Source organism: Mus caroli, chromosome 15 (genome assembly GCF_900094665.2).
Source record: "Mus caroli chromosome 15, CAROLI_EIJ_v1.1, whole genome shotgun sequence".
NCBI classification, from domain to species: domain Eukaryota; kingdom Metazoa; phylum Chordata; class Mammalia; order Rodentia; family Muridae; genus Mus; species Mus caroli.
This window is the reverse complement of record NC_034584.1, coordinates 7,003,146-7,026,307: the sequence shown is the minus strand read 5'-3', so window position 1 is coordinate 7,026,307 and position 23,162 is coordinate 7,003,146. Positions and strand designations below refer to the sequence as shown.

Sequence of the window (23,162 nt, the reverse complement as noted above, 5' to 3'; positions counted from 1 at the left end):
GGCTGGCCTCGAACTCAGAAATCCGCCTGCCTCTGCCTCCCGAGTGCTGGGATTAAAGGCGTGCGCCACCACGCCCGGCTAAAAGACAGCATTTTCAACAAATGGTGCTGGCACAACTGGCTGTTATCATGTAGAAGAATGCGAATTGGTCCATTCTTACCTCCTTGTACAAAAGCTCAAGTCTAAGTGCCAGTGCCTGGCAAACCCAGAAGTGGATGTTCACAATCATCTATTGGATGGAACACAGGGTCCCTAATGAAGAAGCTAGAGAAAGTACCCAAGGAGCTGAAAGGGTCTGCAACCCTATAGGAGGATCAACAATATCAACTAACCAGCACCCCCCGCCCCCCAGAACTATGTTGCATATGTGGCAGAGGATGGCCTAGTCGGCCATCAATGGGAGGAGAGGCCCTTGATCTTGCAAAGATCTTATGCCCCAGTACAGGGGAATGCCAGGGCCAGGAAGTGGGAGTGGGTGGGTTGGGGAGCAGGGTGGGGGAGGATATAGGGGACTTTTGGGATAGTATTTGAAATGTAAATGAAGAAAATATCTAATAAAAAATAATAAAAATAAAAGAACTGAACCCTTTTCAGGTGTGTTGCTAGGTTAAGAGAAACCAACAAGTTTGGAGCTGCACCCTGTACTAGCAATAGTGGGACCATATGACACTTGTATGGAAATGGCAGAGAAGGTCTCCACTGTAGCTTTGGGAGAGGCGGGGCTGGTGTCTTACCAGCAGTGGTTGGTGTGACTGGAGACAGCCGCCGCATGGCAGTGAGAAGGCCAAAGCCACACTGCCTGGACTTTCTCCCTGTATCCTCCATCTCTTGGGGGGGAAAAAAAAACCCACCTCTCATTGGCCAAACTCAACCAGAAATGGAAGTCCATGTGGCTTATTGGATATAGTCCATTCAAGCTCTCCACTGTGCCACAGACCCAAGGATGAGGGCTCAGGGCAGACCTGGAGGACGGAATGCTCGGATTGCATCCTGTTACCCCAGGAGCAGGTTCACGTATGGGCTGTTGAGCTTTGCTAGGGGTTCCCCAAAACACATGCCATGTGAGTGGGAGCGAAGATACCAAAGGGAACTCCTCCTCTCTCCATCCAGCTGAATGAATTAGACATTTCTGGCAAAGACCACAGACTCACCCTTCCTTGTCAGGTGGGCATGATTGTGTGTGCCTGGTCTTACTTAGACACTAAAACAGCAGCTTTTGGGTGGGTGCAGGGTATAAAAACACCCAGAAATATGTCTCTTGAGATGACTTGCGTGCTTTTTTTTAATTACATAGACTAAGAATGACTCTACTAACTAAAAGGATGGTTATGGCTGCGGTGCAAAATTGCTAACAAGATTATCTGTTCTTATAGTGAGCTTTTCCTAATCATTTGTAAGTTTTTGGTATTCTATTAAGAGTGGCAAGTACTGAAGCCTGTAAAATACAAGTATTTTGTTTTCTAAAACAATTTAAAAATAGAATATGATGATTAGGTGTGTGTGTGTGTATATATATATATATATATATATATATATATATATATATATAAATTTCTCTTTCCATAGCAGGATGCAGGATGCAAGCATTCTGCAAGATAATAGTTGGAAAGTCCCAAAATACTGGGGGTGGGGGTGGGGGTGGGGATCACCTTAACTCTAAATTCTCATCCAAAGTCAGACAGGAATGGTAAAGCACAGCACAGTCACACCCAGCCACCACACTTTCTTACCATAGAGTCAGTGAATCCACCAATAAGATGCATTCCAGCCATCAAAGAGGCCAGGTTAGGTTAATATCTGATTTCCTTCAAAACTAACATCTGAGGAGTGTCTGCTATGGCGCTGGGAACAAAGCCCATCTTCCCAGCACTGTTTCTTCAGTACAGTTACCATGACCTCCCAGAAAATGGCTTGAATCTCTGCCTTCTAAGTCATCCAGTGACTTTCATGTCAAGTTTATCTGGCTGCATGTATCCATGCAATAGCAGTGATTTCAGATGTGTTTGTAGCGTAAACTACTCATAAATACAGTAAGCAATCCTGTTCCATGTCGAGGGCCCAGTGGACAGCCTCCGAGGGGCTATGAAGTATCCAGCTGGATTGTGTGAAGTAATGCAGGCGTGGTCCATTCACAAAAATTCAGCCATCCCTATGATTACCGCCCTCTTCTTTACATGTGTTATATTTTGACTGAAAGTTTATGTGCGAGCTCAGTGTGGTGCCATACAAATGCGATACCAGCATTGGAAAAGCCAAGTCTACAAGGTGGTGAGTGTGAAGCCAGTGTGTACTATGTGGCAAGCTCCTGCCTCAAAACGAATCACCTCAATAAATAATAAAAGCAGTAACACTGTGTGTGTGTGTGTGTGTGTGTGTGTGTGTGTGTGTGTGTGTGTGTGTGTGTGTGTAAAACAAGCCCTGTTCCTAGTATGGATTAGAATGACTTCCATCCTCTTGGGTAGAAACTTGGAATTTTGCTGTCCTCTGACCCTAGATGGTCGCAGCAACAGGAACATCTAACAAGCAAACACATAGCCACAGAAAAGAAGACAATTCTTTATCAGCTTTAGGGATTAGCCATCTAGCAATCTAGATGTGTAGTTATCAGAAGCTCTGAAAGTAGTGTTCAATAACTAAGACAGATGTGGTGACTCCATCTCCTCAAGACCGGTTAGTTATATTTACCACTTCTGTGTCTGAGGCCCATTCAGAAAGCTTCCCCAAGGCAGTTAAGATAGACGGCTTTCCGTTTATCATGGAATGAAGGACCTCAGCCATGCGGAGCAAACGAGAGAGTTTGGAGCTGCTTCTTACAGGGCAAATTTGTTTCACCGGGATTCTGTCAGTGAAATATCAGTCACTGCTGCTTCTATCTGTCACCGCATTTCCAAACTAGCATGTTTTTACTAATATATGAACAACTTACAGAGTGAATTCCGATGGTAAAGAGATTGTACTTAGGTCCAGTTACACACGTTGAAATAACATGATTGGGTGACTCAGTAGGCTTTAGTCAGTTTTTTCTTTACAGCGAAGGGAATTTAGGCTCAAGAGAAGCTGAATGGATTTTGTCCAGACACAGAGGATTAGCTTTTGTTTTCTAGCTGCTGATTTACTCCCAGGCCTGAAGTACCCTCCTTTGGTGATGTGTCCATTCACTACACTTAGCTGTAAAGAGAGGTCTGCAACCACACACACTGGGTTTAGACATCAGATCTTGCATTTGCCAGTTGACCACAGCTCCAGGCCCTGATGGCAGATAAACTGTACAGGTAGACACTAAACTCCAGGGCTGTAATTCAGAGGTAGTCCACATAGGAAATATCTATCCCGAGGATACAGAGCTGAGGCATAGGAGGGAGGGCTCGTTGTCTGCCCCTCTCCATAAGAGCGAGAGTGATAAAGCCAGGCCATCACTCCATGTTGAAAGACAGTATCTGCTTCTGGTCTTGAAGTCCTTCTCTCAGGGACCTGCAGGGATGGTTACTATGGTATTTGGATGTGAATCCTTTTAATGGCATTCTAAAGATGTGGTTTGAGTATCACTGAGTCCTGGAGCCCAGTTGGAGACTTCATTGCTGTTTACCCTGTTACTCCTGTGCCAACCACAGATATAAGTCTCGCCATAAAAGCTGTTAACGGGAATGAACAGAGATGATGTACAAAAGTGGGTAAGATGTTGGACATTTACTGAACGCTCAACAAAAGTTCCCTGTGACTCTGTTCTTCAACTCTAGAACAACACCAGACATGGCTTGACCAATACATTAGTACAGGGTGTTGTTTAAGAAGGATGCTTTTGCCGTGAGCAGTGGACAACAGGGAGGAAGTTAATGACTTATTACTTAGAAGCTCGGCCTGGGTGGAGAAAGAGGCAAAGATGTGGTGAGGCTCAGTTTTGAAAGAGCCTTGTCTTTGGGTTGAAAGTTTGTACTCTGTCACTTAATAAAAGATGACAGTGATTGACCGGAGATGTGTAGCTCTGAGTTAATATATGATATTCTGGATTCAAGCACCAGCACCAAAAAAGAAGAGCAGTATAAAATGACCAAACGATGAGACCCTACAGAGTGTGTGGTGCTCACGGTGAGGTTGATAGCTTGCCCCCTTGGGTCTCGGAGGAGAGAAAGCGTGTCCAGGGAGACAGGGAGAGGTCAAGGTTTGCTGAAGTTGTGCTCTGTGAGGATGGACTCCTAAGGAACTGTGTTCTCTTCTCTGCTTGCAGTTTCCACCTTGCCGCTGCGAAGGGACACGTGGAATGCCTCAAGGTCATGGTGACACACGGTGTGGATGTGACTGCCCAAGATTCTTCCGGTATGTGCCTTCTTGATCTCTTAAATCACCAAGCCAGTGTGAGAATAGCTGTCACAGAGGTGGTACCTATTCACTGTGGAAAATTCAGAGTCTGCAGGCAGAAGCTAATGATGATGATGATGATAATGATGATGATGATAATTGCAGTGGTACAGCTCTGCAGTTGCTCAGTGTTTGTCCTGATGGTCATTTTCATCTTCTGTGGGTCCAGTCAGCTGGGGACTCTGTGCTTCTCTTCCTCCATCATTGCTTTTTATATTATTTCCTAGGGCTGGGTGTGTAGATCAGCCAGTATCTCCTAATTCTTGGTTTTAAATAAACTGATAAATGTGATAGATTATTGGTAACATTATTTCATAGCTAGCTTAGAACTCTGGACAGAAGGATGGCTTTTGTCTCAACTCCTGCTGTACTGCAGTGCTTTCAAAATCATCTGGGAACTGGGAAAGATGAAGAAAGAAAGGGAAAGAAAAGAATAAACAGTATACAGAGAGAGGGGGGAGAGGAAGAGGGAGGGGAGAGGAGGAGGAGGAGGAGGAGGGGAGAGACAGAGAGGAGTGGGGAGAGGGAGAAAGGGGGAGAAACCTGTTATAATAGTTAATATTGTCAACTTGGCAGAATTTAGAATTAATTGCCTAGTAGATTGACCCAGGGTGTATCCATGGTAGATAATCCTGATGATGTTGAGGTGCAAAATCCACCCACAGTACCATTCCCCAGATGGGCGCTCTTGGAACAAGGGCGAGTGGGGAAAGCGAGCTGAGCATTGGCACATATTCATTCATTGTTAACTCCTGTGGACATAATATGGCCAGCTAGTTGAGGCTTCTGCCACTGTGACTTCCTGTCTGTGGGGGGGACTGTGACCTGGAACTGTGAGCCACTCAGACTTTTCTCCCTTAAGCTGCTTGCTTGAGTTACTTTATCACGTTAACATGTTTATCACCTCAACATAGGGGGTATTGCCTAAAAGCTTGGTGGGTGATTATGATGTGAAGCCAGGGTTGGCAAGCGATGAGCAAGCCAGTTGAGAGAGAAAGCAGGAGAGCCCTGCCTTTATTGCCCTGTCATCTAGCAAGGAGGCCCGGGGACCGGCGGCCTGGGACATGTTCTCTCTCAGTCATGTGGAAAGGTTCAGGATAATGACTTCATTTGTTGCACTTGAAAATCATTGGCTTCTAAAAGGTTTATGTTGGTTTTTACTGGGATATAAAATTGGTATAATTTCGGAGCCTTCATCTGGGTTTTTCATTAGGTTAGCTGTACTGAGTCCCCTTCTCTCCCTCCTATAAGTGGCCCCCTCGGAACAGCCATCTTGGGGATCAGCCGGGTGTTAAAAGGCAATCATTACCCACGGCGTGGCTGGAAACCTAATGTTTCAGAACAGGTCTCACAGCCTGTGCCGTGTTTGGCTCTCTTTCTTATTGTTTATAAAAGTACTTCGCTAATTTGGAATCTTTGATATTTGGGGAAAAGTTGTATTTGTCTTTTGGAGAAGGCAAGGACCAGATGGGGTCAAGTCGGCAATGTAGTCCAACTGATAAAACCACTTTGGGGGAAAATGGAGGAAAATCGAAGAAGCACCAATGATTTTTCTGAGCAGTTCCCCAGAGAGTTCCAAAAGATATGAGGAAGGGCAGTGTTAGTAGAAAAGTAAAGGACTTCCTCAAGTGAGTTTTTTGAGGGGAATACTAATTCATTTTATGCAAATGACATCTTTAATCTCAAGGCCCAGCTATTTCATCTATTTTTAAAGTACACTGTCACTGTTTTTAAAGTTATTCTACATCATACAGTGCAAATATGAATGGCTAACACACCTCCAATAACATCAGCAAACTTAAGTGCCAGAGAACTAGGCTGCAGTGCACAGCCCCGCTGTCCTGTGATTCTGCTACACTGCTTCTGTTGTTAGGAAACAGATGAGATGGGAATCTACTTATTCTATCAGAGCCGAGCATCACCCTTTGTCTTTCCTTAAAGGGGGAAATTATCTCCTGGGATACATGTTTATGATAGGAAAGTAACCCAAAAAAGGCCAAGAAAACAACCACTGCTTCTACACCTGCCAGGAGGAAAAAATATTATTATGCTCCTTAAAAAAGCAACAACAACATGTTTTCCTAACATTTTTACTTAGCTCAGATCACATTATAGAATTCTATGTCCTGCATTTTGCAGCACGAGTGTGCGCACGTGTGTGTGTGTGTGTGTGTGTGTGTGTGTGTGTGTGTGTGTGTATTCATGTTCATGTGTTTTCAGGTGTACTTGTGTGTATGTATACATGTGTATCATTTCCCAGGGTCATGCACTATGATCCTGGGAAATGATATTTTGAGACAGGGTCTGTTCTTGGCTGAAGCCTGTTCAATACACTTAGCTGGTTAGCCAGCCAGCAAGCTCTAGGGATCAGCCTAATTCAATCCATCTCTGCCTCTCCAGTTCTGGGATGTGAGTCCTTGTGTTTGCAAAGCAAGCAGTTAAAAAAAAAAAAGTGACTCAATATCAAGCCGTTGTCTTTTATCTAGTATCCGGCCCACATCATATTTCCCATCATACTCTTAGGATGCTTTTCATCAGCTTTTTTGTGGCCATACAAAGCCATATGGGTTTGCTTTTTATTTATGATTGCATCTCCAACTGGATTTCTGAAAGCTGGGTCAACAGCGAACCCTGAACATCCCAGCTCCACGCCATGCCACGCCACCTTCTTGCAGACTGAAGTGATATGGGGGGGGCACAGGACCGTGTGCTTGGACCGCATTTGAGGCTCCGCAATGCTGGCCAATGGGGACTGATTGAAATCAATGACTCTGAGTACTCTATGACCCAGGATGGTGTCCAAAAGTTCCAGTCTCAGAGCTCTCACTCACTTCCGGTCACTTGCCAGCAGCGGCAGTGAGGTCAGCACCGCGTAGAAGCTTTGCTGTTTTATCTGGGTCTCGGTGAGGCACCTACTTCTGGAGTGACTCCGTGGCTCCAGCAACGACAGCGAACACAAGAGCAAATGACAGGAATGTCTCCTCGGAGAGAAGCACGTGGGCTATCTGGCCTGATCTGGACCACGCTGCTTCAGCCTTTCCTACCACTACCACAACAGTAAGGAGGACAAACTGCTGGCTTTCACTGCCCTTGCCCAGGCCTCTCTGGGACCTGTTCGTGGTGTACTCTCAGTGTGTCCCTCTCAAGAAAGCACATCTGGCCATGAGAGAACGGAATCGACCGATCACTTTGCCTCAGTGGTTGTCTTTAGTACAAAATGCCTCTCATAGTTAGAGGGCAATTTAAAGAACTCAGCCTTGACGAGATGTTCCCAGCAAACCCACCTTCAGCGTTGCACAGTGTGGCGAGATGCAGTAGCCTTCAGTGTGAAAACCTGCTGAGGGTACACATGAAAGTCAGCTCCTGAGAATCACACCCTGTTGCGTGGGGATTACGTCACTGTCACTGTCCTCAGCTTCGTCATCATCTTCATCCTGCCTGGCCTGGAAGTCACTGTGTGGACAGGCCTTGAACTGCCAGTAATCCTTCTGCCTCTACCTCAGGCTCTTGGATCACAGGGGTGTGCCCCCAGGCCTGGCCCCTTGAGGGGGTTTTTCATCAGTGGCAGTCTCCTCCTTTCAGGGTATCTCACACTGATACTCTTTCTTCTTTTTATTCACAAAGTCTATACGATGGTCAATTTAATCTTTTTTTCTACTTTATTCTTTAGCGGCAAATCATTTTTTTTGTATTTGTCTTATGCATTATCTTTCCATATGAAATGCTTGGAATTCTGAGGATTTTCTTATGGACGCTCCACAGTGAATCTTATAAGAAGAACACAGTCCACAGATAACTGCATACTTCAGATGGGAAGCTTAAGTGAGATACTCAGCACTGTGACATCTCAGCATGTCAGGATGTGTTCATTGAAAAAAAATCATATAAAGTATGTGGCTACTATTTTATTATGACTAACAGGACTTCACCCTGATCACTCATTTTTCTGTACTCTTTAGGCTATTAAAAGGCTGCAAATCTTTAAGACAGAACAGCAACAACAACAAAACAAAACCCACAATACAACAAAACAAAAATGTTTTGAGTCTGGTGTGGTAGCACTTTTGGCTGAGGCAGAAGGATGGCAAGTGTGGGGCCAGCCTGGCTCCTGGGGACATCCTGACTCCAATAGCAAGGATAACGAACCACAAAGGTTTAACAGTGTCCACACCACTTGGTTATGCTTTAAAGGTTAAAACAAACAACCCAAACATCTTAGACATAGGGAAGACCGTTGCTTAGGGAGCCCTGCCTTCCTGGACTGCACCCATGGTATGTATCTTGCATCCCTTGTTTCTCTGTGGCCTCGTTCCTCCCCGAGATGAGAATTGGCAGTTCTCTCAGTGTAGAAGACAGTCTAGGCAACAAAAGCGATGCCGAGATGTTTTGGGGTTTTGACTAGTTGTTTCGATTGTTGTTGTTGTTGTTGCCTGTACTATACAGTAGGAGACAGAATGGAATGAAAATATCATCAGAAGACCGGGAAGAAAACCCCAAAGAACCCACGGCTTATTCTATGTTTGAGCCTCACACCCTCCTTATTAACACGCGTGTACACTGGGACTGTGTGGCTCAATTCAGAGCAAACATGGCTAAGGCATCGGAATTTCACCTTTTTTAGTTGATAGTGCCAGACCGGCGGGCAGCTTTCCTCTACCCCACGATGACCTGGGCTCGCCACTCCTTGCTCTGACACCATCAGGAGCTTTTCTCCCTTCTTTTGATTGAGCATTCCATATATGTATACCATGAAACATAATCCTATGCACCCATGTCCCTTCCCCTCTCCCCCCATAAAATTCCCAGGGTATTTCATGTCTTCCTTTTGTGATAACCCACTGAGTCCAGCTGTAGCTCCCATAACCCAGGTTGGCTGTCTGGGGGACTGGATCAGGGTCAGCATGGGGGAATGGAGGTGCAGCATGGAGAATGCTCACACACTGCAGTAGCACCCCTCGGACCTCCCTGGGTACCAGGTAGGTTGTGACCACATCTGCCTCTGTCACGCAGATCCTGGGTGGTAATGTGCTTAGTTGAATCATACAAAGGTTTTGCAGGAGGCAGATGCAGATGCAAGGATGACTTGTGTGTCTTGCTACATACACTCCTGCTGCACTCTTCCTTATGGAACCTCTTTAGTTCCAAAGAACACTTGGATGAGTGGGCATCAGAAGTATGAAAACGGGGTCTGGTGAGATGGCTCAGTGGGTAAGAGCACTGACTGCTCTTCTGGAAGTCCTGAGTTCAAATCCCAGCAACCACATGGTGGCTCACAACCATCCATAACAATATCTGACGCCCTCTTCTGGTGTGTCTAAAGGCAGCTACAGTGTACTTACATAAAACGATAAGTAAATCTTTAAAAAATAATAATAATTTTAAAAAGTATGAAAACATAAAATATAGGAGCCCTTGGAGGGGTGAAATTTGTGAGTCTTCCTCTAGCATCATGAGTCTTCCTCCTAGCATTGTGAGTCCTCCTAGCATTGTGAGTCCTTCTCCTAGCATTGTGAGTCCTCCTCCTAGTCTAACATGTTATTAGACACCCTAATCCCACTCAAAATTGAGACTTTATGAAAATACAAAAGATAATGCTGGACCAGGTGGACTGATGCATGCTTTTAATCCCAGATTTAGAAGGCAGAGGCAGGACATCTTTGAGATTTTAATGCCACCCTGGTCCCCATAGTGAGTTCCAGAACAGCCAGAGCTGCAGTTAAAAGCACGTGTCTAAAATACTTGTCTAAGCCGGGCGTGGTGGCGCACGCCTTTAATCCCAGCACTCGGGAGGCAGAGGCAGGCGGATTTCTGAGTTCGAGGCCAGCTTGGTCTACAAAGTGAGTTCCAGGACAGCCAGAGCTACACAGAGAAACCCTGTCTCGAAAAACCACAAAAAAAAAAAATAATAATAAAAAAATAAAAAAAATAAATAAAATAAAATACTTGTCTAAGTGACTATTATCTTTTCTATCACCGCCCCCACCCCATTTTTCCTTAGATGGGGGGTAAGAAAGGGGAGAGGAAAAGATAATACTCACGTAATCAGCTATGTTAGAAGATGATTCATCCGAATAGCTGCATGTCATAATCAGCAAGGAGCAGCATACCTGGCCGTGGAACTCCTCAGATGCTGACACTCAGGAGTGGCCTCGGATTCGAGACTGTGCTTTAGAGATGGGGTAAAGGTGGCAGTCTCATAACTCTAATCGGAACACGACCGGAAACAAACGTTTTCCATTCGGCTGCCTCTGGGAGTGCAGCAAGGTAGCTAGGCTGCTGCTTTAGTGGTAAAAATCCGTTTAAAGATGAGGATTTCCTTTAAATTTTTTCATTTACAGGGTTGGAGAAATGGCTCAAGAGTTAAGAGCACTGACTGCTCTTCCAGAGGTCCTGAGTTCAATTCCCAGCAACCACATGGTAGCTCACAACCATCTGTAATGGGATCTGATGCCCTCTTCTGGTTTATCTGAAGATAGCTACAGTGTACTCACATATATAAAATAAATAAATAAATAAATAAATAAATAATTTTTAACAAAAAATTATTTTATGTATATATAAAATTGTAAATAATAACCAATTAGTTTTGTGATTTTATTGTAGAAATATATTCTGCAATTTGAAACTGGCCTTTAAGGAAATATTTTAATACCTATCTAGTTGAACATTGGAGCAGTCTTATTTCTTAATTATTTTCTAATTTCCAGGTGTGAAAATGTCACAGGCACTTGAGCAGTGTGATTAGACATCTCAGTGCTCTTCTAGTTAGTTCTTTCCTTTTTCTCTCTAGAAGTCTTGAGCTATGAAGAAGTCATCATTCAGTCGTTCAGAACAAGATGCCTTCCCTTTCAGTATAGGATCACTTGGTGAAATGTCATCTAGTCTGTCTGTCTGTCTGTCTGTCTGTTTCTCTCTCTGTGTGTTTCTCTCTCTCTTCCCACCCCCACCTCAGGCAAAGATCTGCCAGACTGAACATGAGGTATGGTTATCTTGATATTTGTCTGTGGGGAAGTTATTCCCTGACAGCCCAGACAGATCCATAGCTGTCTGGGAGCCAGGAAAATGAATGTATCTTCTCCTTCCAGCAGGCTTCCATCATAAATAATGTCTTCTGTCCAGGAAAATTTGCATTTGAAGAGAGAAATTTGTTTTGATGTTGGCAGTGAGAGGCATCTTGCTTCAGTATGGCAGTGTCCAGTGACGATTTGTGCTTTGGAGTTGAGACCAAGTCTCGACTCTATTTAGGGGTGTAAGTACATCGCAGGGGAGTCGATGAATGTTTGCTTCTCTAGACATCAGTCGCTCCCTTCTAGGTATGGCCAGAACCCTGGAAATGAAATGCAAGCCTGTTATTTAGTTGCGGTGCGTTATCTGAGTGTTCCTACCACACTGTCTTTGGACAGCTATTGCCTTCGTCCAAGGAACAGAGTTTGTGTAGAGTAGCTTTGTTTCCCAGAGTAGAAACCAGTTTAATACATTGCAGGCATGGGATAAACAGTCCCCAGTTTACAGTCAGGATGTGTTCCAGAAGTTCATTTGTAAGACATTTGTTTAAAATTTAATCTGCAGTTGTCCTTAGAAACAGTGGTACAACTGATGTCTGATGAGGCCAAGCTAACCAGCAAGCCTAAGAACTGCAAAGGATAATGAAACCCACACTCTTAGGCCTCCTTTAGTTCCAAAAAGGCGAGAGGCAGCCTGTACCTAAAACTGAAAAGGACAAAGAAATTCTTATTTTCCCACTTTCAAGGGCCTCTTCCCTCATCTCTTCCTCCTCCTCCTCCTCCTCATCCTTCTTGAAGAGGGTTGGGGGGATTTCTGCCTCAGTGTCCTACCCCAGCGAAACAAACATCCTTAACATCTCAGGGTATCTTTTGCAGAATAGAAGAGATGTGCTCTTTTGAGAATATGGATGGTTTTATGTGGCTCCCTTGATATCCTGACCCTCTCATCTTTAAGGTGTTCCCTAGCCGCGTGATTCTCTAGTAAATTCTAGTCAGTGCTGAATGAAGACTTAATTAAAAAGAAAGTGGTAGAACTGGGCCATCGTATAAAATAAATCTTTCCTCTAAATGGGTGATCTCAACTCGAGATTCATTTTCCTCCCTGTAGTGGATACTTTGTAATGTCTCATGTTGGTTTTGATTGTCACAACTAGACTTCTCATAGGTAGAGGCCAGGGAAGCAGATTATCAAATCAATCATCTACAGCAATTATTCAGCATGAAACATCAATCGTTTTGAAGTTGAAACTGGGTTTGACCCAAGTCCCAAAATAAAGGTTGCTTATCAGTGTTACCTTGGGGATGTGTTGGTACTCATTACAGCCATTGAACTTAGCATACTCTTTAATTCAAAGTGACTGGGATAAATTGGGGACCGATGTTCACCGGGTGGGCCGTGTTGTAGGAGCTAAGATCTCAACAGGAAGTGAGACAGAATTGCAGGGGCAGGAGACCAATTGACTGACAGGTAGATAGGGGTGTGTGTGTGTGTGTGTGTGTGTGTGTCTCCATCTCTAGAGCTGAGAATGGGGTGAGTACTACAAGGTCTGTGGTCTTAGGAAGAGTAAAGAAATGAAGCAGAAACCCAGTGTAAAAGGAGTTAAGGAAGAAAAGGAATTTGTAGTGGGTGGGGCAGAAAAGGGCCTGAATTTGAGACCAGGTCTCATGCTCCCAGGATGGCCTCAAACTGTATAGCCAAAGATGACCTTGGACATCTGATCTGGTGTTGCTATCACAGTGCCTCACTGTGCCACATTTGTGTCCTGCTGGGTATTGAACCTGGATATTGAATCATGAATGCTTACCAGCCTCTTTACGAACCGAGCATCATCTCCAGCCCAGGGAAGACCTCATTTAAAAGGCAGCCTTTAAGTTAACTCTGAATGTCAGAGAGCAAACTGTGTGGCTATTCTAGGGAAAGGAACCCAAGCTAACATACAGCAGTCACAGAGGCCCTGTTGTGTGTGAAAGACCATTTGGCACTAGGCAGTTGAGTAGCCGCGTCCTATACTGGAGTCCTAAAGGGACTTAAGAAATATTTAACATGTGCTGAGCGAGGACTTGTAAAACTCTGAAACCTCCAGGTAATGTTCTTTCAGGGTGAGCATGTTTGGAGGAGAGGGAAATGAGGGGTCAAACATATCGTGGACGTATTTGGGTTTCTAGAATGTTCTCTGCTGACTGAGGGCTGTCTTTTCTGGGTATCTGGGCCTGAGGTAATCTAGTCTGATGTGAATGTTGTTGGACCCTGGGCATTTTGCACACCTGTGTCAGCTAACTGCAGTGCTGTGAAGCCTGGTGCTACCACAGTCCTGGCCAGTGCTGACCAGAACCTGCAGGGAGCAGAGGTTAGAGCCTCTGCGTGTTACCTGTGGGTNGGATACCCATGGTCACACTAAATGTATGACCTTAACCTCTGGAGAAATAGTCCCTTCTTTGTGGGAGAAGAGTTTATTCCTCCTAGCTGTCTTTGGCATAGCAACTAGGAACTATGTAGGGAGTGTGTGCTATTCAGAAAGGTCTTATCTAGCATCATGCTTCTTCCTGTGCCTTGCTCTGAAGGTTTGAGCCTGAGCTTCAAGTTTTAAGTGAAGGTCTTTGAGGCACTTTACATCATAAATGACAACAAAAGCTAAGACAAGAGGCTGTGGGAGTGTGAACTGCGGAAATCAGCATAGGGATTTCCAAACAAGAGAAAAACTAAAGTATCAACTACCACACCACCCCTGAGATTTCACCCAAAGGACTTACCACAGAGAAACTTGCGCGCCCTTGCTTATTGCTTCTGTAATCACAAAAGCACAGAAATCAAATCAGCCTACAGTGCCCATCAACAGAGGAATGGATAACAAAACTCTACTGCATGTACACAATAGAACTTCATCCATCTGTTCAGAAAAACAACCCTGAAACTATGAGGCTCACAGAAAAATAGTGTTTTGAGGCAACCCAGGCTCAAAAGGGCAAACACCACATGCTCTCTCAGATGTGGGTTTTGGCTCCTCTAATGGTTATCTTGTGGGTGTAGGTCATGAGGCTAGTAGAGCAGACCTGAGAAAAGAGCAGAGAAAGAAAGCAACTTTAACCAAGAGGGTTGGAAGGATGCTAAAACACGTGACAAGTAACTAAAGGGGGGAATACTTGGTTGGGAGAATAAGAAGGAAGGGCAGGTCTGGGGGGGAAATCAACCAAAACTAATATGCAAGAAAATGGTGTAAGGAAACCAGGTAAAAGAAAATGAAAGTTGTTTTGGGTTTTTGGTGTTTGTCTATTTATTTATTTATTTATTTATTTATTTATTTATTTATCTATCTATCTTTAATGTGGCCACGCCCCAATGTTTACCCTTCAATCCACGTAGGTCACAGTGCTTTGCATGTCGCAGCCAAGAATGGCCACCCAGAGTGCATCAAGAAGCTCCTGCAGGTAAGCAGGTGACGAAGGCTACGGACATGTCCCTTGATTTATTCTTAGCTGAAAGGTAATCTTACTTGTGAAAGGAGAACTACCTCTTCTCAGTACCACCCCTTTGAATACTGTCCTCCAGCCCGTGTGGAAAGAATGACTAACAAGAAGATTGTCTCCATGGCAACATGACTAGCCAAGAAGGCGCTCCTCTCTAAAATTTGAGTTGTCTTCCTAGGACCGGCCTTACTACCCCCTTATTTAGTTCCTCTTTTCTGAAAGTCAGGTTTTCATGAAGCATTTTCCAAACTGTAGCAAACCCTGGCTCTGCAGCATCCTGCTGTTCTCTCTGTAAATTGCTCGCCGGGTGGGGGTGCAGTCCTTCTGGATAAACAGTTGCAACCAGTCTTGGTGTGTAATGTGATGAGCTCTTAGTTAGTTTTTGGTTCTTGTTTAAGTGCATGGTTTTAGTCTTATTTATAACTGTTGGCCAAATCCCTGGTTTGCTGGCTTTGTCGGGAAGTTTATCGTGATCCCCTAAGGTGCTGACCTCCGTGAATTTGTTAAGACGTGTATTTCATGAACCAGCCCCACGAGAGCATACAGTAATGTCCAGCTGTTGCTAGTCAGAGTGCAAGCTGGCTATTTTCAGGAACAGCATGGAGCAATAAAGTGTTTGGAGTACTGTCTGTCCCGTCAAGCTGTCGTCTTGGCTTTCACAGACACTCTTGGTGAACCAGCATCTTGCTTTTATTTGGCTTTGAAATTCTAAGGCAAAAACAGTGGCCACATCCGTCAACTTGTACCATTGATCAGGCCGCTCTTCCGTCCTGCTTTGCACGGTGCTCTGCTGCTGCGCATTCCAGGCTGCTGCGCATGCCTAACTTTAACAGGGTCTTTGAAGCAAATTTCAGGGAAAAAAAAAATAGATCAGTGTTTGTGGTGTTGACTTAAGAGAATTGCTATTGACCAGTTAATGTGGAGATTTTCTTACCTTCTCTAGGACTAGGTCCTCGGGATGAAAGGGGAAAAAAATGACTCTCTTGCCCAGAGTGCCCCATATCTATACCCTGAGTCCTACCTCACTTTTAAAAAGTATGTTTTAAATTCCCATTCCACTCCAGCCCATGCATCTGGGTCTGATTTTAAGGAAGATTTAACCTGACAAGCTCGAAGTCCTTGTGGGCTAGGACCAGATATTCTAGCCTCTAATGTAATTTTATATCTGGTTATGCAAATGCCTTGGTTTTTCTCTGAAACCTTTGAAGCCTTTAAACAGTTCCTTGTGCCTGGTCTAAAATTAGGCCGGAGCCTGGGTAAGTAGTAACTTGATCTCCAGTCTTCTGACCACAGCAGAGTAAGCAGTGCACTTGAAGGTAGCCCATTCTTACCTCCTCTGGCTTGCACTTCTGAGCATTGTTCTTTCTAGAGCACTGTTAGGAATTCCACCTTCCATGGCTTCCTGCGGGGCTGGCACTAGGTCCCAGACCTCTCAGACCTCTGGTTCAGCTCTTTGCAAGTCAGGCTGTGTACAAAAGGAGGCTCCTTTGTCTCCTGCTGTCTTACCCCCCAGTACCTTCTGTGTTTAGTGTTCTCTCTGAGCCTTTCTTTGCTCTTGTACCCCGTGCACTAGTCTCTCTATACCCTGTTGGTTTGCTGGAGGTATTTCTGCTCTCCAGCTGTTACTGTTTCTGGCTCCTTAAGGGAGTTTGGACAAATAGAATTTGGTGGAGTCCTGCAAATGCAAAGTGAACTCTCTTGCTTTTCCATGTTAAGTCCTCATATCAAGTGCTTCCAGGGTACTAGGCTTGGTGCTAAGTGTTAAGTAGCTACCAGCAAGCAGGGCAGTCTCTATCTTGGAGTTCACTGTCTGGTTGTTAAGGAAAGGACTATATGTCACAAACTGCAGAGCACTTAGAAGGAAAGTAGGGCTTTCTAGGAAAGCCCTCACAGAGAAGGTGATGCTTAAGCTGAGAGGTCCAGTGTACGAAGTACCAGCGGAACACATTCCAAACGGAGCAGTACTACTCGGGATGAGGGGAGGCAAGGTCCTACTGGGAAGCGGGTGGAGTCGGGGAGCCAGAGACTGAATCAGAAGCAGAGAAATGAGAGAATGTGGTACAGAACTCAAGGCCCTGTGTGTGTTGTGATGACCAAGCTAAGCAATCCTAGGTTCACTGTGGAAGTGTGAAGGGCAAACAGTGACCTATATATTCAGTTTTCTAAGATGATTCTTTTGTATAGAGAAGTGGTTAAGACGGGTCAAAGCAAATGAGACCTATTGGAGGCTAGATTAGTTTTCCATGTGAGCTGCCTGGGGCTATGATATGAAGGTAATAAGAAAGAGAAGAGGCTAGCTCTCTTTAGGAGAAGGGATCTACAGGATGTGCTAGGTGAGATACTGGAGGAAGAGGGGGGAGGGGAATCAAAGCTAGTTTGACTTCTGTCTCATTGGGTGGATTGACTATGGTGGTTGGTGTTCACAGAGAGTGTAAATGCTTGGGGAGGGGCAGGCTGGGGATGGAAGAGTGGAAAACTTCCCTTTTGAGTGCTTATGAGATGTCAAACAAGTGGGTTCTTGAGCCAGGGCACTCACAGATAACGCTTATATATGAACAAGAATCCAGACTCCAACAGGATCAGATCCTGGCTTCACCACTGCCATAATTCAAGCAATTTATTAACTTATTTGTTGTAGGTGGCCGGCCCGCAGTCTGCATGAACCGGGTATTCCTGGAAGGCAGGCTGGGGCTGAAAGAGAGACTAGATGGCGAGAAACAAATGATCAGGCCAAGACAAATTTTTCTCTGATCAAGGCCCTTGAGTTTACTAAGAGACTGTGGTTATAAGGGGGAAGGCTCATATCTCCACCCCCCCATCCCACCCCCACCCCCCACCCCCAGTCCATTCTTGGTGCCTGGAGCCAGCCTGTAGGCGAAGAGCAGGATAGGATGTGTCTCCCGGGAACGTCTGAAGAGTCTCTCAGCAAGTAGCAGTGGAAGCAAAGTCTGAATCAGCCTGCTTCAAGGCTGGGGGAGGCTACACTTATTTGTACCTCAGTTTCCCCTGAAAATGGCTGCAGGAATAATTCTCTAACTTAGGTTGTTAACAGGCTTAAAGCAATTCCTGACCCAGAGCCCGGCACACATTACTTATATCCTACTCCCTGCTGTTATTAGGATCTACATCTGTGAGTCCCTAATACCTGGATGCAGGTGTAGGTAGGACTACCAAGAAGAGAGCTTCAGGGAGAGACAATGACAAATGTGAACTTGTATGTTGTGTTAGTGGAGGGCTGGCCAGGGCAGTGGCGGGAAGCCACAAGCTTCTGAGCCAGCCAGCCAGCCTCAAGGAGGAAGAAGGGGAGAGTGTCTGGGAAGAGGGTAGGCTGCTGCCGAGTGGTCAGGTAGGAACTAAAAGACAGCTGGTGACCTTGGCTCAGGCCATCATGGAATTCCCAAAGGCACATGCCTGAGCTAGGTATGTTCAGGAGCAAGTGGGAGAAAAGGAAGCGAGACTGTATAGGAGACTCGGAGAAAACTGGTGTTAGGAAGGGAGACCGAGAATGAGAGAAGAAATGGGAAAAATCTAACCCACAGGAGAGATCTTGGAGTGTGTTAACCAGTAGGGTTGGAGAGATGCTGTATGGGAAGAATGAATGAGCAGAGCAGCAAAAGACTGACTGTATCTGGGGCTGTGATTATTTGGATATCTGTCTTCTTCCTCATAAAGGACTGTCTGCCCACGGAGCTCCGAGGGTAGACCTTACGCATGTGTGCATCCTCCTGAATAACTGCCCCTTGAAAGAGAAGAGTAGACTCATTGGTATTTGTGCAGTTACTTTCAGATATTTATTTTTGTCTCACAGTACAAGAGCCCAGCGGAGAGCATTGACAACTCGGGGAAAACAGCTTTGCATTATGCAGGTAACGGTCATTCTCCTGTTTGTCCTTCTCTGCTCTAAGAAAGTGTTTCGTTGTCATACCTTCCTGTACTCTTGGGGGGGGGGGTCGTTTCTGGAGTTCCTGGAGTCCCATTAGACTCAGTTTGCAAGCCAAACACAGATTCATTAAGGAGCGCACGAACAATTAGTTTCCTGCCGTGTAACCCATTAGCATGGTTAATATATTCAACTCAGGCTGAGAGCCCAGCTCAGAGATAAAGCACATGCTTAGCACGTGAACAGTTCTGGTTTTAGCGTCCAGTACTAAGCACACAGGCATATGTATGCATACAGATGTAGATAGATTTCTAAGTCAATTTAAAGTTTCTCTTGAGTTGTGAGCACTTGTGTGTTTCAAGACTAGAAAATGTTGGGGTTTGTGGGTTTTGTAAACCTTTGGCTTTACTATCTGTCCGGGCTTCAACTGACAAATGTTGATGCTGAATTCATGGGGGAGGGGGGTTAAATACACTCTTCATTTTACTTCTAGGTGTAGAAAAGCCAAGTCCCATAAGAAGCTAAATCAAACGCTTGCCCGTGGGTAACGGGGAGTCCATGGCTGTACCTTTGGCTAAAGCTATAATTAAACAGTGTTTTTCCCTATTACACGGCCTTTTGCGCACTCTTGGGTGCCTTTTCCGTGCTGGGCAGAAAGTGAACCTCCCTCCTCAGCTGTGGTAGCCTGGGTTGTTTGTGACTGGCTGTGGTGTTTTTCCTTCCTCAGCGGCACAGGGATGCCTTCAGGCTGTACAGCTCCTCTGCGAACACAAGAGCCCCATAAACCTTAAAGACTTGGTAGGTACCAGGTGAACACTAAGAAACATAGTTGCGGGTTTCAACAGAGACTTTAAAGACCTCGGGAGCAGGCAAATTTCTGATTCTTTTCAACCAGTCTTTTTTTTTTTCCTTCTAAGATGGTTTTCTGTGTTAATACTTAGGAGTTCCTAAACCATTAATGTGTTGCACGGTGTGCTTCTTAGAGATGTGTGTTTTCATAAGTATATTATCAGTGTGCTGCCATTAACCCAAACGTGAATAAAACATTGTTTCCCAGTTTATTAAAAGTAAAAATTTCGTATGTTACCTCTCGTGTTGCTGTGTTGCTTTGACAAAGTACTCGACAGCAGCAGCTTAAGAAAGGAGGGATTCGTTTTGGCTCACACTTTGAAGGTATGGAACATCTTTGGCTCACACTATGAAGGTGCAGAGCATCTGGCAGGGAAATCACAGTAGCGGGAGCTAGCGACACTGACTGCATCTGTAGTGTAGCATCCTGAAGCAGAGGAGGATGGATCCTGTATCAGCTTGCTTGCTTCTTTTTTTTTTTTCCATTCTGGCCATCATGGTGGGCCCTGTAGAAAGTCCCTCCCACAGATGTCCATAGATTTGTCACCAGAGTCTTAAGCTGATGATCAGTGTAAAACCGTCTGAGATTTCTAGTTAGAATTTCTGTTTTCTTTCTGTGTGTGGGCATCATCTCAGATGACTCCTGGTAGAATTTCCCAACTCTGAAAAGAACTTTTAGTCTCTGTAAGCCTCACTGGCCTGTTACAAGAATCAGCCCCGGGGCTTAAGGATATACTATAGCATGAGGATTGACATGCATACACTTGCCCCTGATCCAACAAATGCATTTAAACTTCCTGAACGGCCGCACAGGTTAAATATATCTATTCCCAACGCCCCCACTTCCCATGTACTCCACAGCCTGAAACTGATCGAGTCACAGTACGATGTCTTAAGTATAAATCCATTTCACACACAGGGCTGGAATGTATAAATCACAAGAGTCATTCATATGAAAAAAAAAAACCATACAGATTTATGTAGTCTTACTCCTAGGCTCAAGTTAACTTTCTTATGCAAATAGAACCCACATACCCATCTTTAAAATCTGGAACACTTCTACCACTGGTTTTATTTTGACCTGTTTTCTGTTTTGTGGGGTGTTTGTTTGTTTGTTTGTTTGTTTTACATTTGTTTATGTATAAAAGTTTCACCTGCATGTATGTATGTGCACATCTATGCCTGGTGCCTACAGAGGGCAGAGGGCATGAGATCCCAGGAACTGGAGTTACATATGGTTGCCTGTGAGCTACAACTAAATCCAGGAACCTTCTCCCCAGCCCCAGTGATTTTATTGTTTAAAGTTTACATTTACATTGTACATGTCTTATTTATTGGGAGGTATGGCATGCTTGATGTCAGGAGGCACTGAGCAGGTCAGTCAGTCTCTCATCCCTACATGTAGGTGCAGAGGGTGGAACTTGGGTCTTTGGAAGAGCAGCACTTTGCTCTTAACTGCTGAGCCATTTCTCCAGCCCCCGTTTACTTTCCTCTTAACACACTTAGTGTGTGGATTCTCTTCCATAGTGATAGCTAATGGAAGAAACGACCCAAGCAGCTGGAACTTCTAGAGAAAAGCTCAAGTCAGTGAGATTGCGTGAGACAGCTAAAAGTCGGGAAATTGCAAAAGACGTATGCTCAAGTGTTACGGTGGCCCTAAGGGTGCATAGAATATCACAGTGAATGAAAGGGGAGACAGTATGAGTCAGGACAGAAACTGTGGGAAGGACTAGGGTTTTGCAGTCCTAGTGTTTGGAACTGGAGTTAGGATCTGAATGGAGTTTCTCTCCTAGGATGGGAACATCCCCCTGCTTGTTGCAGTCCAGAACGGCCACAGTGAGGCCTGCCACTTTCTCCTGGATCACGGCGCAGATGTCAATTCCAGAGACAAAAATGGAAGGTACCACACATAATGGCGGAAGTCATAATTTCAGGGATATACCTATTTTGTTAAGTGTTATAAAGTGGTTTGCTTTTTATCATTCTACCTTCCTGGTAATTGAGGGTCTGTTTTGGCTTTTTAAAAGAAAAAATTGTCCCAGATCTCCATGGGTAGAACCGCTGCCTGCATCTACAACAAAATCAATTAAGTATTGAATGGAATAAGCCATTTCCTGTAAGTTTTTTTTATCCGAAACAAATATATTTACAAATATATAGACAGAATCTTTACAGATATATTGGATGCATTTAAAAATAATTTTACAGCCAGGTATGATGGCACACACCTTTAATCCCAGAGGCCAGAGGCAGGTGACTCTGAGATCAAGGCCAGCCTGGTCTCCAGAGCAAATTCTGGGACAACCAGGCCTGCACAGAGAAACAACAACAATGATTGTAATAATGTAGGCTCTTTAACATACTAGACATGAAGGAATTCACCCTCCAAAATAAGCTTGGTATTTGTGCCAATCATAGGAACTCCATTGTGTGTGTTCACATGTGGAAGACTGACTGCTATTTGGTGTGGATTAATGTTTTGATTTAATCCAGAAATACCACCTTATTTCGTCTTGACAGTATTCCACTGAATTCTCCAGAGGACTGAGGGCTAATTGTTTGTAATCCTCCCTTCCTTGTTTCCCAGTGAGTCCCAGGTAAAGCACGTCCACCTTTGGCTGTTGCTAAACTTCAGTGTCTTCTTTCCTCTAGAACTGCTCTCATGCTGGCTTGTGAAACCGGTAGCTCGAACACGGTGGACGCCTTAATTAAAAAGGGAGCAGACCTGAGCCTTGTCGATTCTCTCGGACACAATGCCTTACATTATTCCAAACTCTCGGAAAATGCAGGAATTCAAAGCCTTCTATTATCAAAAATCTCTCAGGATGCTGGTATGTGAAAGAAAATAGCCGATGTTATTTTTAACTCATCCACTCGTTTTCCCCAAAAGGATAAAGGAATTTGTGCAATATGATATGTTTTATTATTATTTTAAACATATGCTTAAAGATAGTTTTAAATGCTGTGTGTGGTGATGTGTGTGTATGTGTCTTTGTGAGTGTGCGTGTATTTGTATGTGTGTGAGTGTGTGTATGTGTCTGTGAGTGTGTGTGTGTGTGTGTGAGTGCATGTGTGTGGTTTGTATTTGGGTATATGTTGTGTGTGTGTAGTGTGTGTGTATGTGTCTGTATGAGTGAGTGAGTGTGTGTGTATATATCTGTGTGAGTGAGTTTGTGTGAGTGTGTGTGTGTGTGTGTGTGTACGTGCACCTATCCACCCAAAATTTGTAAACAGTATGAGTCGTCATGGTTCTTATAGTCTTTCACCCCCCTTTTTTTTTCTTTAGATTTAAAGACTCCAACAAAACCAAAGCAGGTATGTATCTTGGGGGTGAGGTGCCGGTTTTTTTAACTTGTGTTCATGACAACAGGAAAATGCTGAGAGTCAGTGCTTTGGTTTTAAAAACTGGGCTGAAAATGCTTAAGAACTGACATAGATTTTGAGGAAATGATTGTTACATGGTGGCAAATATTTTCTTAACAATTTTACTCTTTGTTTTCAAAAGTTCACACTCCGTACTTGCTGCCTTTCACTTCCCAATGGAGAGCAGTAGCACAGACTAGTGTGACAATGGAGAACAGTAGCACAGACTAGTGTGACAATGGAGA

The 23,162-nt window shown here is 44.5% G+C and overlaps 1 protein-coding gene and 1 long non-coding RNA gene across 9 annotated transcripts in view; one reads left to right on the top strand and one right to left on the bottom strand.

The window, feature by feature from the left end:
* The window catches only part of Rai14 (retinoic acid induced 14), a 151,922-nt gene that overhangs the window by 110,118 nt on the left and 18,642 nt on the right, over positions 1–23,162 (top strand). For all 7 annotated transcript variants that reach the window (XM_021183346.2, XM_021183351.2, XM_021183345.2 and 4 more), the window contains 7 exons: positions 4,226–4,314; positions 14,722–14,786; positions 18,634–18,691; positions 19,433–19,503; positions 21,348–21,454; positions 22,207–22,385; positions 22,841–22,869. In XM_021183346.2, coding sequence (XP_021039005.1) covers positions 4,226–4,314; positions 14,722–14,786; positions 18,634–18,691; positions 19,433–19,503; positions 21,348–21,454; positions 22,207–22,385; positions 22,841–22,869 — 598 coding nt within the window. The remainder of the gene's footprint in view (positions 1–4,225; positions 4,315–14,721; positions 14,787–18,633; positions 18,692–19,432; positions 19,504–21,347; positions 21,455–22,206; positions 22,386–22,840; positions 22,870–23,162) is intronic.
* LOC110310414 lies at positions 2,663–14,207 on the bottom strand. 2 transcript variants are annotated; one of them, XR_002379838.1, is made up of 3 exons: positions 14,112–14,207; positions 10,395–11,683; positions 2,663–4,754 (listed from the first exon to the last, which is right to left on the bottom strand). It is a non-coding gene; the product is annotated as an uncharacterized LOC110310414 (long non-coding RNA). The 2 variants fall into 2 exon arrangements; XR_002379839.1 differs by lacking the exon at positions 2,663–4,754 and adding an exon at positions 6,821–7,690 and having other exon boundaries at positions 14,112–14,163.